General features: G+C 41.7%; 1 protein-coding gene across 1 annotated transcript; it reads right to left on the bottom strand.

Moving 5' to 3' along the window:
* Window positions 1-11863: 11863 nt before the first annotated feature.
* On the bottom strand, window positions 11864-13631 carry twist1b (twist family bHLH transcription factor 1b). The gene is given in 3 exon segments (XM_061675833.1): window positions 11864-12041; window positions 12905-13318; window positions 13320-13631. Coding segments are annotated over 2 exon segments (555 nt in total). The 5' UTR covers window positions 13487-13631; the 3' UTR covers window positions 11864-12041; window positions 12905-12930.
* Between the last annotated feature and the right edge of the window lie 5980 nt (window positions 13632-19611).

The following is a 19611-nucleotide window of genomic DNA, read 5'->3' as shown; positions in this document are numbered from 1 at the left end:
ATCAAAGACCCGCCGTGATGTATTGCCAATTTTCATGCTATGTTACAGGCCAAAATGAGACATTTAATTCAATATACCCCCCACGTAAACCCTCCGTCAGCATCAGAGTAATACTTAAATTGTGTCCACATAAAAGCAATCCAATTACAATACATTAATCATTCTCTTAATGTGATAATATGCTTGTAACACAAAATAAACACATTTTCTGTTTTCCCTGAAGGGCTTCCAATAGAGTTGAGAGGTAGACGGTGGAAAATTAATGCTCTGCGTGCATTTCTTTGCTTTTGGATGATGTAGTCTGTTACGAGACTGTTGCAAAAACAGCAGAACAGTGTTCCGACTGAGCTGCTTTTGCGCTGACGTTTGGTTAAATTTATTTTTCTTTTTTCTTTTTTACATAAAAAAGGGGATTCCTTTCATTCCTTACTTGCCCGTGGCCATCAAATGATAAACAATGGTTTGATTAATGAATCAACAAAGTTTGGAAATTTCTAAATTTTGGGTCGATAAAACAAAAATAAATCTCCATTAATCATTCATGCATGATTTCTTTTTTAGATAAATTCCCAAGTTGACAAATTGATTGTATGTTTGGACAAAATGAAACAAAATCTCTTCTGTTTCTCTGCCTGTGATCTCTTGTGTATCAATCATCTCGTCAACTCTCCAAAAAGAGACATATCTAGTTACGTATTTTAAAAAGGACTAAATTCAATCCACATTAGTTACACTTGCTGAATCTTGTTAAATCATTTCTGACTGGGTCAATCAAAAGTGAACATTATCTTTGTAGCAATAGAATTATTGATACATCTCTTGTGTTAGTACTGATTATGTTGCGCAGCTGTAGCAACAATTCTACATTTACAAAAATGTTCGTGGGGGACCTCGGCCCTGTTGCAAATAGCGAAAATCTGCAAATAATTGACATAGCCCCAAAAAGGGTTTGCAATTGCATATAGATGCCGGCAAAGCACTTAAAAATGGAGAGGATCATAAAGCATCAACACCATGCATCTAGCATGTACACACGGTCATGTTACATAAACGACTACTGATGAGTTAGTTTTCAACACACGGAAACCACTTTCACATGAGGCTCATCAATAGTGTTAGCTAGCATGCTAGCCTGTATAACACGCAACAAAAACGGTATAAGTCATTAAACTCCTCTTTGGCATTTGTGCACAATTTCCTCCCGTCTCTGCTGTATATACTTGAACATCGCCTCAAGGAATGTTCAAACCAGGACTAGTGATGTTAGAACTGGGTAAGAATAGGGATAACGGCTACCGTCTTCTGCAGGCTGGTTCTCAAGATGATACGCGAATGGGGCACAAGTGGCGAACAAAGCAAGTGGTGCCATGTAAGAAATGAGAGCGGCGAGTACTGAAGGTCAGAAATTGTTTAAGTTCCGTGCTTTTCCAGCCTCACTGGTCACTTGGTCGATGTTTCAAGGCGAAAGCTTCAGCGTTTGACGGTCAGTTTGGGTGGTAGATGAGGCCAATAAACGAGGGTGTTTTGAGTCCATTCGAGTTACGGTTATGCTCCATTTTTCAACACTGGATTTTGACAACTTTAAATCGAGCCAAGTGTTTTTGTGGCCAAACTTAACCAGAATGACGCATTAGCGATCGCTTTCAATCAATCTCAACATCAATTTTCTGAAGGCTGTGGTGCCTGTGAATTCAATCAAAGGAACAATGAAAATAATGACAATTATACCACATCCATCATCTCATTGTGACGCTGGGTAGACATTGCAGCCTCAAAAGTATTACGCAACATTTTGAGGACATTTGGTGATAATACTTTTGATGGACAGTAGTTGCAGTTGACAGGCTTTCTCATTTATTCCATGACGTGATCTTCATGCTACTGTAAATGGTGAAAAAAAAAAAAAGTATTACATGGTGTGTTAGTTGCCCTGCGATTGGCTGGCAACCAGTTCAGGGCGTACCCCGCCTCCTGCCCGATGACAGCCGGGATAGGCTCCAGCACGCCCGCGACCCTAGTGAGGAGAAGCGGCTCAGAAAATGGATGGATGGATGGATGGATGGTGTGTTAGTGCGGAGACGCACTGTGGATTTTAATTTTGTAATCTGAAGCTTCTGCTGGAAAGCTCGAACTGTTGGGAGTTATCCTGAGCTCCACCTCGCTGCTGTTTGTAGTCAATACTGTGTTATGACATGCTTGCATTGTGGAAAAAATAAATAAAATAATATTGTGTTAACATTGACTGTGTGATTAAGGGACTGCCCTGATTGGGACACTATTTTTGATTGTAAAAACAATCAAACGGTCATTCCATAAAATAGGAATGGGCATTTTGCACTACACAATGTTTAAATGCATACAGATAGCACAGCAACGTTTGGCCAATGGCTTACACGACAATGTTCTAAAACCAGAAAAAGCAAACATTACAAAACAGCTATTAAAGTAAAACTCTCATACCCGCAAAGTCACTGTTATCAGTAAACATTGGACAAAATACAAATATGGCAAAATCTAATAGTCTTGGTATACAGTGGTACCTCAACTTAGAAGTGCCCTAACTCACAGGTTTTTCGGGATGCTACCAGTTGCTCGGACTATTTTATTCTTTTTGCCTTGACTTGTGAGCAATGACTTGAGTTATGAATGCTCTTCAGACTCTCCCCCACTCCAGTGACATTCGGGAAAAACAAAAAGAAATGGCGCAATTAAGGTGATCCTTTTATCAGGGGTTCCCTTTAGGAGTCAGTTTACAAATGTATCAGACAAATAGTGCTTGGGTTCACAAAATATGCTTCCTGACATGGCTCAGGTGTGCTTTCTCTCACAAAACATAAATGCCATTCATCCCACATGTCATGCATCATGCAGCACAATCTTTCTTTGTTAAAAACATAACCAAAAAAGATTGGGTGTGTTGGAACAGACTAATGGCATTTCTATTCATTTCAGTGGGGACTGTTGGTTTGATTTTGAGCGTGGTCACGGGATGAATGCAACTCAGTTAAGGCACCGTTGTACCCACATCAGATTGTGACTGCCGCTGTCTGATGTGCATGTGTTTCGGGACTTTTGAATTTGATGGGAATCTCGTAATTCTTCTTCACGCACTGTCAGCACTGCCAAATGCAGTGTTGCGATAACACCGTATTGCAAGTTTCTCCCTCAACTTAAAGTCTGGGATCACGAATAAAGTGCGCGAAGACGGACAATTGCAGTATGTCACGACATACACGGCAATGGTGTAGCGATGCATTTACTACACCACAATTGCATATTTTGAGTCCCTTTTTATACATAGGTACGCAGATGAAGGGCGTTGAAAAATCAAGCAGTTGGTGGACGTGTATTGCGCAATTATCGCCAACTACTGGCCTGGCGTGCATATTTCAGCGCTTAGAGCCACTGAAAGCGGCAAACTGTGTCAAACTTTCTGCTAAACGCCAGTCATCCTCTTGAAACTGGATTTACCGCTAAGGTCGTCTTCTATGTGGAGAATGAGAGGAGTAGTCAGATGACGAGGAGATAACGGACATAAGCAGGCTTTGTCATCTCACAGCCATTATCAGTTGCTTGCAATGGAGTGTCCAGAAGCAAGCCCAGTCAGACTCGGATTTATTGTATGTTGTTAGATATGAATGTACATTATACAGCAGTGAAAGACAATTTCCCAACATAAAAGCAAACATTAAAGGAGTGTTTGTGAATAAAAACAAATAAATAAATAAAATCTGTCGTATTTGAAAACTTTTTGTCATTACGACTTGACAGCAACGAGTACATGATAAATATTATCTGTGGGGGGGGAATTTGTTTCTGCCACATCTCATCGCACCTGTCTATGATTGGTTGCTCTTCTTCGGGCGTGGTGGTTTCTTGTACATGAAATGAAGGTACAAGATGCGGCTCGTTTTTTTTTCACCGATCAAAATTGTCATGTACTACTGTCAAGTCATAACGACTTTTATAAATATGACAAAAAGCGATAGTTATAATGACTGTTAACAATATATATTTTTTGCAAACTTCCTCTATAAATTGTTTTGAGCAAGGTTGTCAGACATTTTAAGCTCAAAACCCAAATGATTAGAACGCATCTTGTTTTGCCATATCACCAACACATACGGCACAGATCAATTTGTGACAGGGAACACAGCAGACATCAGTTTATTGCAGCAAACAGGAATCAAAAGGTCATTTGCCAAAAAGATGATCGATAACATTTCGCTCTGAGAACTACGTTTGGGGGCTTTGCAATCGTATAGTTGTAATGTAAATTTGCAATAATATTACTTTTATAAACAAACAAATTGACACACAAAAGACAAATGGTAAGCACACAATCCACAAAAATGGCTGTTACATTTTGACATCCTTCCAAATCAGTTTGGGGTTATTTTCATAACATTCAGTGTTTTTATCAAGTGAAGTGTCTACAAATTGGAGCACTGGGTTTTCGTATGAAATCCACCTAAGTTCTCATGTGAATGGGGCATGGTTCTTGACATCCAAGCGGCTCCTTAAACAGTGGGCAGTGTGTCGCCACGACGCCCCTGCTGGAATGTGAGAGAGGACAGTTTTTCCGTCAGTCACAGCTTTAGTGATACATTACAACCAAGCAACACCACACAACAAACACTAGCCTGGTTATTACATTTCACCACAGTAAACAATGAAAACATGATTGATGAAGTCGGTTTTCATAGTGGAATGCTGTATTATGTTCTGTTGCTGTCTGGACCCGCTCCGGATCGACTGTGCCCCGGGATATGTAGAATTTGACACCATACATACAGTACCACATTGATTTCGATAAACACAACGGCATACGTACTTCATTCCATGTTTACACCATGCATACGTAAGGTAGACCCCATCTGCTGAAAATCTAAAGTTGCAATCAAAATATTTGTGAAATTGGGGACGGCTCTAGTTGATTTTTGCCCACTTTGAGTGATTATAGCACATTAAGCCATTATATGAGCACAGAGCTCTGGGTTCAGTTTTGGTATTTATCCCTTTTGTGGCGGGGGGCTGAATATGCAGATTAGTGCAGCCAGTTGACAATTCATATGCAGTTTGTGCAAAGGAACTTGGAATTGGAACACCCCGGAAGTCACAAAATACAGAATTCGAACAATATTTTCAGGGGGGAAAAAAAAGGCCTTGTGAGTGGTTTTATTACATTTTGATATGTAGCACTTCTTTTACATTTGTATAGCAGTTAAAGAATGTTTTGACTGTATAGTTAACAGTTTTATTTTAGCAACAACGACTGAAACTGATTGAAATTCCATTCTTTCCTATGGGGGAAATAATTTCTAAATCCAAACAGGAGGTCGACCAGCGTGCCGTAACTGATTGCGTTCAACCTCAGAGGTTCCACTGTATTTAGATTTTAATACCACATTTTTTTCCCCCTTTTCTTTCAAAATGTAAGGAAACTCACATGCAGTCCATTTTCCTCTCCAATTTATCGACATAAGCGCCCAACGTCTGCTGGAGGACAGGGTGTTGATGGTCAATTTGACTTGCCTCGCTTGCACAAAAGGATCCTGCCTTCCTGGAATCCACTTAATGGGATAAGAGTGTTTGGAACCGTGTAGGAGCAACAGGGGGATCATTGTAAGTGGAGGTAATGACACATTAATTATCAGCATGAGCCCCACTATTGGTGGGCCAGCAGGTTAATGAAGGCAATGGGATTATAACCCGGGGAGTTGTGCGCCCTCAGGGACAAGATGAGGAGCTTGCCGTGTCTGTAATCCCCTCCGGCAAAGCGGCTTTCTCTCTCGTTGCGCTGCAATAAAAGGACAAATTGTCTTCTGCGCGCATTCACTCTCGAGAGGAGGTCGCATGGCTTTTGTACGATGGAGCGTGCCCCTCTTGTGCGCTTTATGAGGTACACCTACACAAGGTATTTGAGAGCCAAACTCGAGTGAAATCCAGGTCTCCGCTATCAATTGCAACAAGATACTGTATATATTTGTTTTAGTTGCATTTCACGCTGGACGGGGATATTTTTGCAAATGAGAATCTGGAGGACGAAACGAGCAACATTACAATTAGTGTAGTGCCAGAGCGCTGCAAACGAAAACAATAAATATTGCTCAATACGTCTTTAACTGGGTCAATCAAAATGTAATATGATCAAAACTGTTGAGCTTACACCTCAGTCAATATTAGTGCTTTGGTCTTTCTTTCTCCAAAACCTCATGAACGCTCAAACTTGAGTAGTAATCAGCGAAACCCAAAACGGACTAAAAATGTATTGTCTTAATTCACGCACTGATTGTGTCAACTGCTGCACTACCTTCTCGTGCAATGGACTATTCCATATTCTTACTGCACATGTGTGGACGTGATTCAGGAAAACGTGTTGGCACGTCGTGAGGAAAATGAAGCATTTTATCCCAGTGGAGTGGAGAAGGTGAGAGGAAAGCAGTTTTTAAAAAATTAAAAAATTTAAAAAAAAAAAAAAGACAAAAACAAAATCAATACAAAGGTTTCAACCTTTTTCACCGTGACACAGTCACAAGAGTCCTTGGGATGATTCACTTGTTAGACAACCCTCGAGAAGGATTGTAAGCAACCTCTCTCGCTCATGAAATAGGATCATTTTCTCAAATTCACACTTTTGATTATGAATTATTAATATTGAAAATCTTTGCAGTATAAGGGGGTGGAGGGCCCGTCACGCATTTTTTAAGTCCGTTTCTGTGTCGACGAGCCTAACGTCAAACTAAATCCCCTTTCAGCTCACGTTCACTATTAGTGGGCCAACGATCCAAAACTCCATCACAATGATGGTAAGACCCCCGCATCGAAGGATTCGACACACCATGATATTGCCAATGACCAATCAGGGCAAAGCTGTTTTCCATATTTAAATGAAGAATAACCGTGATCCGATCAAAGCAAATCACATTTACACAATGAATATTAATGAGAAATCAGGCCGTCGCAAATGCTAAGCGTAATAGACCAATCGGAATAGCTTGGGAAAAGGGCATCCTGGGCATTTCCAACCAAAATCATCCTGCAACCCCGATAAAAGGACGTCCAAGATTATGGGGGCGGGGGGGAACATTGATGGCATGGTACCGTTTATAATTTGCGGTGGTTCACTTCTTTTTACCCATGTCTGGCAGTTAAGGATGTGAAGTTTTTGCAGTTAATAAAAGTTTTATGATGTCCACAGTTTGACCCCAGAACGGGTCATTTCCTATGGGAAAATGTTCTGAAATTAATGTCAGTCGACCAGTGTCCCAGAACGGGTTGTTTGACCATCGAAATTCCGCTCGATATAAATATATTCCCCTAGGTTCAATTCTATACTATGTGTGTATAAACATATTTGATATAACATCTTGATTGAACATAAACAGGAAGGTTTGAAATGGTTTGATCTCATGTTTATGTACGTCCTAGAGGGGCCCTCAATTTAGGAGCAAACGACAACCACAAATAATCATCGCCTTTGTGCCGCTAACCCCCCCCCCCCCCAAAATCTGATTTTATCATCTGCAAAGTTTTGCACGGCCTTTTGTGTACGCTCACGCCACCCTCTGATTGCCTGTTTATTATTGCAACTTTTCCACCGAGCCAATGAGGATGTGGCCAATTGCAGTTAGGTGCCAAGCTTTTTTTTTTTTCCCCCAAGCCATTTCCTGTCTGTGACATCATTGTGTACTCCTCCTAAACACGCTGATTTGTGTCTTGTCTGCAGCTTGGGTGGCACGCATCACACGCGTATGAGCTCGAGCAGGTTTCCAGCGTGCCCTTCGCAAAAGTATCAAGGGATGGAATCAGGTCGCATGCCTGAATCGTGGCGTCGTTCAGCGCCGCTGGCGAGCCTGCCTTCGGCTATGATGAAAAGCTGACCTGCCTCCAAATTATGAACTGAAATATGTAATTTGCCAATTGAAACACACACTTTACATCCAGCCTTCAAGATGATTTAAAAAAAAAAAAAAAAAAAAAAGCCAAGCAGCCAAGAACATATCATAGATTCCCATTCTGCTCACTTTCATCCAGATGGCGGCAAAAATATATTTGTTACCGCCAACATTTTTAAAAACGTATACCTCCGTCCAAATTCGATTTGGTCTCCCCCCCCTCCGAGATGGAATTAATTGGCAAACTTCAGCAGCAATCAGCTACGAAAAGTCAACATTTTGAGGAGAACAGGTGACTTTGCAGTTCAGTTGTCTTTAATTTTTTTTTCGGGAAAATACATTTGCCTTTAATCCTTGAACTGTTTGTTTTAAAACTTTATTGAGGTACATTTTCATTTAACATTTATATGCAATACATTTTAACTGAATCATTTTAGGTTCAGCGTTTATATATAAAAAAAAATAAATCTACATTTAGGTGTGGGATTCAAACTACGTAATGTTACAATGGCTTAGAATAATAGTTCATATAGTTCTTTGGAATAAAATGCCAATTTGTTTTATGACCACTTGGGCCTACTATGCCACTGTATATTAACGGTCATGATGGTTCTTGGAAAATTAAAATTAGTTAGCTAGTTCGTCTTTTCGGAGGTTGTACTTGGTGTCAAATGTTTGGGAAGCACTGTAGTAGAATCTGAATGAACATTTTGTTTTTTTTCTTAACTGCCTGCCATCTACTTGTAGGGTCGGAATATTTAAGAAACGTGAAATTGCCTCTTCTACTTTTTATTCTCAAAGGTAATCCATGGCACTAATCGGATTTTTAAATGACTTTGCAAACATGCCATAACACAGGTGGTGAACCTATAGTCCCTGGGCGATACGTGGCCCGCGAAAGCATTCGAGTCGGCCCTTTGTGCAATTCATATTTTTCATCAAAAATATAACCTTCTGAGGATTTTAAAAGGCACCTGATGGTTAAAAAAAAACCACACACACACACACACACACACACACACACAACATTAAAAAACACAGGTTCCCCACCCCTGTTAAGACAATCCGTTTTACTTTGAGTGTATTAAATTTAAAAGTATCAAATTAAAACGCGTTGGTCGAATGCATTAAAATGGTGTGGCCTTCCACCCAGAGCTGCATTTGTTCATATAGACAAATATTAAAACCACCACTTCATTTAATCTGCCGCTGTTTATTTTTATTTTTTGTTTGTTTGTTTCCTTCATCAAGTGAAACTTTGATTGTTTTGTGCTTTAATCTTTAAGCTTTATTTGGCATGGCTGTTTTGGTTTATTTGTTACCTTCTCTGTAAAAATTCGACTCTGAAGCTGCAGACGAGTTCAAAGCTGCACCTGCTTTTTGCTCAATGACTCGGCAAAGAAACGTATGCACATATGTTTCCAATTGTCCTTTTTTTTTTTTTTTTTTTTTTAAAAAGCACAAATTAACATTGACACTGTTTTTATTTTAAATCCAGCATGACTGACTAAGTAAATGTTTCATTTTATTTAAAGTATAAAAGGACAGGAAAGAAGGAAATAATTAACTAATTAAAATTGATTAGCCTCAAATTAAAAGTAACCAAAGAAACAACTGAAGTCATTTAAATTGACACGATACATATACAAAAGTTACCTGGAAAGACTCTTAAATTAAGTTTTGATGCAAATAATTGTTGATCATTTTAAAAACATTTTTTAAACAAATAGGAAATAGTTATTAATGTTAGATTCTTTTCTCATGCATACCCACAAATAATAATACTAATAATCACGTATTGTTCTTAATGATAGCAGTATTGCTCTTATTATTGTTAGCGCAGGTATCAATATTATGATGATGATTATTATTATTATGAAATGTACTTTATGCTTGTTTCTCAAAGTTCATTCCTTTATGTTTTCATTTTTGGAATCGTGTACAGTAATAGAATAGAGTGAATTACATAGTTGTTAATTAGATACTGTCGCATACTAAGTCTGACTTAAGTTTCCCTCCCCAAACAGCTGCATGAAAACACACACACACACACACACACACGTACACACACACACGCACACACACACACACGCACGCACGCACGCACACACACACACACACAGAGAGAAACAGAGTTTCTGCAGTTTTGACCTCTGGACCTTTGAAACTCCCTGATCTTTACACGTGGTATAATTCATATTTCCATCAGCACTTACAAATATAAAATAGAACGCATGCAAGCAATCGATGTACAAAACAACACGTTTTGACTGGCCTACCCTTGCTTTGCTTTTCTTTTCTTTTTTTGTGCAGATAGATGATTCCTGCACGTCCACGCGCGATCATTCCGATAAAATCCATTTAACGGGAGGCTGTGGGCCGGTAAGGGCGATGTCGGGCGGCTCGGTTCGGCGCGCCGCGCCGTGCCGTGCGGGTTCCCTTCCGTCCGCGCACTGCGACGCAATGCACTGTGCGAGCCTCCGCACCGCACTCTGAACATCTGCTCATTTCACGTGACTTTTTCCTTCCCCAAAAAAAAAAAAGAAGAAGAAGAAGAAGCTAACATCTGTTCTAAATAGGTTTCATTCTGTGTGCCTCAATTGGCAACTGCTCTCCTCTGAAAAGGGGGAAACATATTTAAGTTTGTTTCATCCAGTTTTTAAATGTCAGTAGCTCAAGGTCAACACTGGAGTGATGCGTTCAAACCAATAGGGATATAAGACCTTTTTTTTTTTTTTTTTTTTTTTTTGTAAATGTAAACGTTAAATACATCAAGTCAATCTTAAGGTCTGTGGATGTGTTCGTGGGTTCGTGGAGCCCCCACTCCCACCCACACAAACAGCGAGAGTGGCCCCCTCGTCCACGCTGCCTTCACGGCCTCCTTAAATTTCATAGACATCTGGGAATTCCATACATGCCTCGAAGGCCAATTACACACCTTCAAACGGTCACGGCTTTCTTTTTGGACAGTGAGAGAAAAACTTTCCCACGTCACCTAAACGTTCCACAAAGCCATGACAGCGCACATCAGGACACCGGAAGTCGCTTTTTGTCATCGAAAATATATTCGAGTCCATTTTGATTTGAGGTGTACTTTTCCAAATTAATAAATGAGTCAGTCTTGTATGTAACCACATATTGGTGATTATTAGAACGTCCAAAAAATAACCAATAAAAATGAAAAAATGTTGCTCGAGATTTTATTGAATACTCCGAAGCACGTTAAAGCAACGTTTACAGCATTTGAGTTGGGGGGTGGGGGGGGGGGGGAAAGAAGGAAAAAAAAAACTACTTTAGCAGGTTGACACGACCCCTCGAGCCTTTATTTTTTTATGGTGAGTTCATGTATGCGTACAAGCCAAGACCAGCTTCATTTACATGTAAACCCATTCCGGAGCAATAAACACAAGTGCATTTTAATTATTTGTTATTATTTTAAGGCAGTATATTTAGCAATTACTTCACATGTTCACTTTAACTTGTGTATTTATTTTAAAACTGTTTTTTTTTTAGCTAGTATTTTATCCAATATACTTTTTTTTCATTGGTGCCTGGTGGTTTGTCCCTTTTTGAAAAGAAAAAAAAACTATGATTAAATTAGAAGCAGCAAAAGAAGGGTATAAAGGCAAAAAAATATTCTCCTTTTCTTTATTGCAAAAAAATATACAAACATTTACAAAAGTGATAATAAAAATAGGAATGTATTTGGATTTCAGACACAGGATGTATTCCTAAATGTAATACCAATAAATAAATAAATGTTTTCTGACAATATTTTTTTTTTAGCACAGGTTTGCTCCACAAAAAGAAAACAAACAAAAAAAAAAGAAATCGCCTCATAATGTGGGGTACACCACCAGTAGAGAACACACACACACACACACACACACACCGAAATAAGTCCCAATACATGTGATATATTCAACATTCGTCGGCAACAACATGCACATACACCGTCATCAGAGTGGCTGCAAAAAAAAAAAAAAAAAAAAAAAAGAAAGAAAAAAGTAAAGCTAACAAACGACAAGAAAAATCCCCTGCAGGACCTCCGTGGTCTTTGCTTTAAATAGTGATCCCATGTATCCAGCATTGGACTCCAGACATGTCCCGTCAGAATGTGAGAAGTAGAGAATCAGCAGTCACCTGTGCAAGGTCACACGCACGCACACACACGCACGCACACACACACACACACGCACGCACACACACACACACACGCATGAGGATGAGTGTTTATTGATCACTTTATAGTCCAATATTTTTTTCTGCATATGTGACACATCGAGGCATGCATTGTAAGTGCAGTTGACAATTTGCGTCGCGAATTTGAACTGGTAAAAAAAACAACAACAAAAAACAAACCAGGTTGGAGCATTTATTGTAATTAGAAAACAATATTCGACGTTTTAGTCGAGGAGGGGGGGGGGTGGGGGGATAGTTGACTGTTGCATCATGCAATTTTGCTGTAAAACGCATGTTGGAGCACATTATGATGCATGTGAGATTTTAGTTGGGGGGGCGGGGGGGGCAAGTAATTGCCAGCACCATGCAGTTAAGCAATAAAAACGTATTTTAGCTGAAACAATTTTGAATTAAGAATTGATCGTGTGCTTCAGCTGGGAAGCAGTTTGCATGATCCATTTTAGATGGGGGGTGGGCGGACAATATGACGATATGCATTATGTATTTTAGAAACGAAAAAGCATGCATGCGTTTTAGCCGGACAAAACTATTTGACAACATACATCGTGCAGCGAAAGAAAAATAAGCGTGAATGCGTTTCAGTTGGGGGGGGCCGCTGGGGAGTATTTTAACAAAGGAAATAAAAAGCATGCCCACATTTCAGCTGGTCAAAAATACATTTGACAATATATTTTTAGAAAGGAAACTAAGCATGCATTTGTAAGTAGACCCAAAAAGTATATTTGCCAAAGATAGGCGAGATGTATTTTGGTGCTTCATAACTTTGGATTGGAGCGCAGTGTGAGGAGCGCGTGCCTCCCTACCGTGTTGGGCTCGAGTCGCGCGGGCGCTAGTGAGATGTGGACACGGACCAGGCGCCCTCCATCCTCCACACGGAGAAGGCGTAGCTGAGCCGTTCGTGCGCCACATAGCTGCAGCTGGACATCTTGGCGTCCAGCTCGTCGCTCTGCAGCACCTGGCACAGGAAGTCGATGTACCTGGCGGCCAGTTTGAGCGTCTGTATTTTGCTGAGCTTGTCGGACGGCAGCGTGGGGATGATCTTGCGCAGGGCCGCGAAGGCCTCGTTGAGCGACTGAGTCCTCTGACGCTCCCGCACGTTGGCCATGACGCGCTGGCTCTGGAGCTCCTCCAGCGACTGCGGGCTGCCGCCGCCGCTGCTGCTCGACTTCTTGCCCCGCTTGCCCCCTGCCGCGCTCGGGCTGTCCGAGTCTTCGGCAGGCGGCGGCGGCGGCGGCGGTGGCGGCGGCGTTTTTCCTGCTCGGCCTCCGCTTCCTGGCGCTTCTTTTGGGCTGCGTGTGCGCCTCCCCCTCGCTGTTGCTCGGGCTGCTGTCCACAGGGGAGACCGGGGAGCTGCTCGACTCTTCCCCCAAGTTTTCCTCGGACATCTCCACTCGCCACACGGAAATAGTGCCGCCCCCCCCCCGCCCCCTCTAAAAGAGTCCCAATATTAGCTCCCTCTCATCAAGTCCTCGGGTTAGTCCACCTGTAGGTCTTCGCGCTTTGAAGACAGCCGAGCATCCATCGATGGGCCTCCGGGAGCACAAGTCTTTTTCTGACGCTTGAGAAAGTTAGCCTCATCTTATAGGCTGAAAACGTTTGGGGGATGGGACGCGATTGGACGACGAGGCGAGTGACGTCACGGGGGGCGGGGCCTCTTTGACAAAAGAAACCCAGATAACGGCGCTGTATCATTACGTCATGACCAGAAAAGAAGACCAAAAAAAAGTTGTGCCGTGGCTGCCGCTATGGAATAATAGTACAACCAAACATTAAACGACTGACTGCGCAAGCAATGAGATCTATAAAACTTACAATGAAGAACAGTGTAACAGTCTAAAATCGTTGTATCTTGCGATGGTGTCGAACGGCATTATTAATGACTGATTGCACACGATAAAACATTCTGTCATTACGAAGATAATAGTACTCCGTTTCAACTGACATGGTCAAAAAGTTCATCATTCAACATCATTTTCACTCTTGTGATACTTTTGCAATGGTGTGGATCTATCCACGTATCTCTAGCCATCTTATCTGCTTTTCTAAGCTTTTGACCATCTCCTCCTGCAGCTGAACGAGGTCGCCTAAATACTGCAGTGGCAGTTGTGCACCGCTTCCACCACAGTAGTATTGCCAAATCCTTACGTTAAAACCGCGATCAAATCTGCACACCATTGCCATTCACTTTCCATACATTTACGCCATCGTATTTCTTACGCATTCGGACAGAAATGAAACTCGTTAGATTAGAATAGAAGTGCAGATGAGACACATTTACATTACGAAATAATGATGCAAGTATGAAGTAAGGACTTGTTCGGATAGACGTTGGAGAACTTTATATGTACTGTACATTAAAAAAAACAACAACAAGAACAACAACAACAAAAACAATTTGATCATTTCAGTTTGTCAAAACATTTTGTCTGAAGTATAAATATTGACATACATTTTAAGTATTTCAAATGATGCGCATGGTATGTTTTGGATTAGGAGTTTTTCTTCAGCGAATATGACAAAATAAGAGACAAATATAACCTAAAGCAGACACAAACAAAACACTGTAAATTAAAATGTCGCCTCAAGGTACAAATGACCTCCCCCTGTCACATGACTGCCCAATTGTTTTTTTTTTTATTTGACAATCTTCTTTCCTTCCACTGCACCAGTCCAAAAGAAACACCTCCCCAAAAAGTCGCGTATTCTATTATGCAACCATGCGTGCAACCCACATGACGTTTGCTAATAATGTTTCCATAGGCTGACCTAATCCCAGGGAGATCAAACGCGTCTCATTATGCAACACATGAGCCCAATCTGACACTTTTGCACATGAAGCCAGGGGTTGCACATTGTACAAGAGTTTTTCTTCTTTTCTTTTTCTCCTTATGCTCTAATTATATTCCCCACAAGAGGGCATGTTTTGGTTATAAACCACAAATGTAGCTGACGTAAAAGCATGGTAAATCACAGATCACAGTATGTCTTTGTGCACGTGTATATGAAACAATGCGCACATCAGAGCCCCCTGTCGAGTCCACGCAGCCGAGGGAGAGGAAAATGCATCTTTGTGCGCGAGGCCCTCTGGTATTTACTGGCGCGGTGATACAATATCCATCTTGTTTAGTGGAGGATTACTTTGTTTAGGTTGAGAAGGCCGTGGACCACGGGAGCAGCATCTGGTTCAGGAAACGGGGGGGGGGGGGGGGGGGGGCAGTCGGGGTGAGAGGTCACAACACCAGCCAAACCATCCATTTACATCTTCACGGAGGCCTGAGAGTGAAGTATTGTTCCAAGGGGAGCGCCTCCAGGTACTGACAACACACAGGCTTGTTTAAGTGGGACTTGTGCTCCATTTTAACCAAGGCAGATGCAAATCTTTTGCCTTTTATGAGCACAAATGAGTACTGGAACTTGGATATGAAAGTTTGTAACCTACACAGTTACCCTGATGACGAATTAGAATCTGAATGCGTCTCGTCAAGGTGACCGTACCTGTGTGCTGTCCCTGTCCATGGTACTGACTTCAGCAAGCACCTTTTATCTGTGTGTGAGGAGCAGTTACCATTCATTTGTCCTCATCGGCGTTGCGGGTGAGCTGGCGCCAATGCCAGCAGACTTTGGGCGAAAGTCTGGTTACACCCTGGACTGGTCACCGTCCAATCACAGGGTATTGAAAGACAAAACCATCATTCACACCTATGGACAATTTAGAGCCAGGGCGTTAAACTAGTTTCCACCCAGAGCCACATTGTAGTTGGGATGTCTCTTGGAGGGCCGTTATGACTGTGGAAACTATATACTGTAAATGTACAAACCCCAAATCCAACGACGTTGGGACAACGTAAAACAAAAAGGGAATACAATGTTTGCAAATGCTTTTCAACCTCTATTCAAATGAATACATGAAAAAGACAATGATAGTTGCTTGATGTACAACTTCAGTCGCTCAACAGTCTGGGGTCTCCATTGTCGTATATTGTGCTTCATAATGCCCCACACATTTTCAATGGGAGACAGGTCTGGATTGCTGGCAGGCCAGTGTTGTACTCACTCCTAACACGTGCAGAATGTGCTTTAGGCATTGTCTTGCTGAAATAAGCAGGGACATCCCTGAAAAAGACATTGCTTGGATGGCAGCGTATATTGCTCCAGAACCTCGATGTACCTTTCAGCATTAATGGTGCCTTCACAGATGTGCAAGTTACCAATGCCATGGGCACTAACACACCCCCATATCATCACAGAGCCTGCTTTTGGATTTTGCGCTGTTAACAATATGGATGAGTCCTTTTTCTCTTTGGCCCTGAGGACTCAACATCCATGAGTTCCCCAAAACAATTTGAAATGTGGACTCGTCAGACCACAGCACGCTTTTTCACTTTGCATCAGTCCATCTCTGATGAGCTTGGACCCAGAGAAGTCGGCGGTGTTTCTGCGTGTTGTTGATATATGGCTTTGGTATTACACGGTAGACTTTTGACTTGGTTTTGCAGATGTAGCAACGAACTGTGTTAGCTGACAATGGTTTTCTGAAGTGATCCTGAGCCCACATGGCTATATCCTTTACACAATGATGCTGAATTTTAATGCAGTGCCACCCAAGGGATCGAAGGTCACGGGCATTCAATGTTGGTTTTTGGCCTTGCTGCTTACATGCAGAGATTTCCCCAGATTCCCAGAATCTCTTGGTGATATGATGGAGCGTAGATGATGAAATTCCTAAATTCCGTGCAATAGTACATTGAGAAATGTTCTTCTTGTTGTGCTTTGGCCATGTTGTACTGAACAGCCGGGAAAAAGATGCTTTCCTATGTCTCAGTAACTTCCTTTCTGATTATCACACTTTTCCTCTTTGCAATACTGGTACTCTTCTGTTGTAAAGAAGTTGAGATGTCAGCCAGACTAAAAAAAACAAAACAAAAAACTATTTCTCTGTTTCACTGTTTCTGTTTCACTTCTGCCTTTACTGTAATTGAGGACTGACTTGCATATTTTGCAAGTGGCCATACTACCGGTGTCATTTTCGGTGAAATATCTCCACACGCTTGTATGCGGTAGTGTTACAGCACAGTGTTGTGATGTTTGTGTTATATTGCATGACGAATACATTTTATGTTATCACACAGTTGTTGCCCTCGCATTGCGGTTATTCAACTTCAAGATTTCGGCCATGTGGAGTAATATAGTCGACTAGTCGACTCATCGGTTCAGCCCCTAGTCGGTTCAGTAGTTCAGATACTAATTCAGAAAATGTGACAATAAAATATTCTTGGTCTACCAGGACATCCTCTCATAATATACAGAACCGTGCAAATAGCTCAGGCCATCACCATTAAATGTGTGGACTTAGCAATGCGGGAATGACCATACATAACTAGGATGTCTGCAATATACAGCGAAGAACTCCACCATGGATGAACTATTTTCTATTGAATCACAATCAAAATCAAAAGTGCAGCAGTTGTATTTGTTTGTTTGTCCATCTGTGGGTTACTTTGCAGGATACTTCCTGGTTCAAGGAGAATGATGAGCAGACAAGGAGGGACGTTTGGATTGTGAGGGTAGACTTATCCATTGATGACAAAATTGTGACGGTAAATTCCTGCAGCTGTAATGTTGCTAACTGTATACGTCCTGTTATTTACCATGTCGCATTGACTGTTGAAAAAAAAGGTCATGAAAACAGCAAATCTTGTAGTGGTGGCCTTCTGCACGGTATATCCATTAAAAAAAATAGAAGCTTGTCTTTAGGCCCACTCTATATTTATAATCCTTGGCAGATTGCACTGCCGAGTTCAGTTCTTTGCTGCTGAAGTGACTCTGAGAAAACACAGCTGCTTCTCAGCTAAATGATGTCATCACAGGACAACTCCTCCGGTGTTGATCTTTAATAAAGACCTAACCTTCATCCAACTGTCGGGAAAGGACGCACACAAATACAAAAAGAGCAAGACAGGACGCCATGACGTGTGCCCGCTCGTCTGCTTATCAATGAGCTCCGACGTGGCTGTTGTGATCCTTACGTGTTCTTGAGCGCGCGTCATCGAGGACCCTCCCAGAGGTCACATCGAGGCAGACACAACTCAGGATCTCACTCACTATACGATCTGAACCCGAGCCAGATCCGCAGAGACCTGTCTATTTTCTCTGCTGGGGCCTTGGAAGGCAGCGTTTCTCTATCAGCCCACTCATATCTGCTGGAATAACAAACCACAGTCCCCCACATGCACTACGCTCCCACAATTGCCCGTGATATCCGCGTTCACCCCATTAAAGAGGCCGATCGCACCGAGTCCGATGCCGGCTTGCCAAGATGGATCAGCTGCACGCTGTGAGAAAAGACAGGGCTCTTTAATGGGACGAGAGCGCTTAATTAACCCAAAGGGGTAACAAGGTCAAGCAACAGCACTGGATGACAACACTTTCCTCAGCAACAAAATGTGCCATTCAAGAGAGAAATCCAGACAACATATTAGTTTTTTTTTTTTTTTTCAAACTCCGATAACAGCAGTCCTATAAGTGAGAGATGATGTGGGGTGTTGAAAAGGGAGGTGAGGATAAAAACAAGCCTTTATAAGCCGTCTGGACATGGAGGAGCCAGGACTCCTGGACAGCAGTTAAAAAAAAAAAAAGGGTCTTTAAAGCACAGAGCTTTGATGTTGCACATTCTAATCGGGCTTCAAGTTGCTGTTGCTGCAGCACAATTTCACTTGGTTTGAGAGGTCTGAGCTAAAGCCTGCCGTCAGTCGTTGCTCGCTCCGGAAAAGATACTTTGTATAGTGTGAATGTGTGTTGGTTGTAGCTGTATCCCTGGTCAGGGGCTGCATTTGAAGGACGATGACATCATAACCGACGGTCCAGGATCCAGCGGGGAAGACAAGTGATATAGAAAATGCATTCATGGAAGGATCTATATTATACAGTATGTATTTATTGCAAGGTAAATGCCTCATCCGCCCCCCTTCCCATCACATTTTTGAATGACATCAGTTCATCGATTTTTCTTTTTTTCCCCCCCTTTTCTTTCCCCACACGGAATCAAAACAGCAGCACCTATCAAGGAACAAAAACAGTTTCCAATGGATTCAAGTGTTGGTTCCATGTTTATGTGGAGATGATGTAAAATAATTTGGAAAATGTGCGACCAGTAACAAGACGACTGGTGTTTTGTGCATTTGAGTAGTAGTTGAAGGCTACAGCACCTAAGCTATTGTGTCAATAGTACATGTTCCGTTCAAATGTATTCATAGGATCTGATTGGGATGTGGGACAGCTCCAAACACACAATGACACCTTATTAGCCACTAAGAACCAACCGAGCTCCAGCATGTTTTCACAGCTTGGAAGTTGACACACTCGCGCACACACGCACAAAGCAAACACCAGGGATAGATTTGCTCATCGCATGGTCTGAGTTTGGCACACACCAAACTTCTCAATTAGAATCAAAATCCCACCCTGTTGCATCTCTGCATCATTCAACATGTCCTAACTTTTTCCTTACTTT

Source organism: Phycodurus eques, chromosome 4, assembly GCF_024500275.1.
Source record: "Phycodurus eques isolate BA_2022a chromosome 4, UOR_Pequ_1.1, whole genome shotgun sequence".
Lineage (NCBI taxonomy): Eukaryota > Metazoa > Chordata > Actinopteri > Syngnathiformes > Syngnathidae > Phycodurus > Phycodurus eques.
The sequence above is the reverse complement of the archived record's forward strand: the minus strand, read 5'-3'. Positions and strand labels throughout refer to the sequence as shown.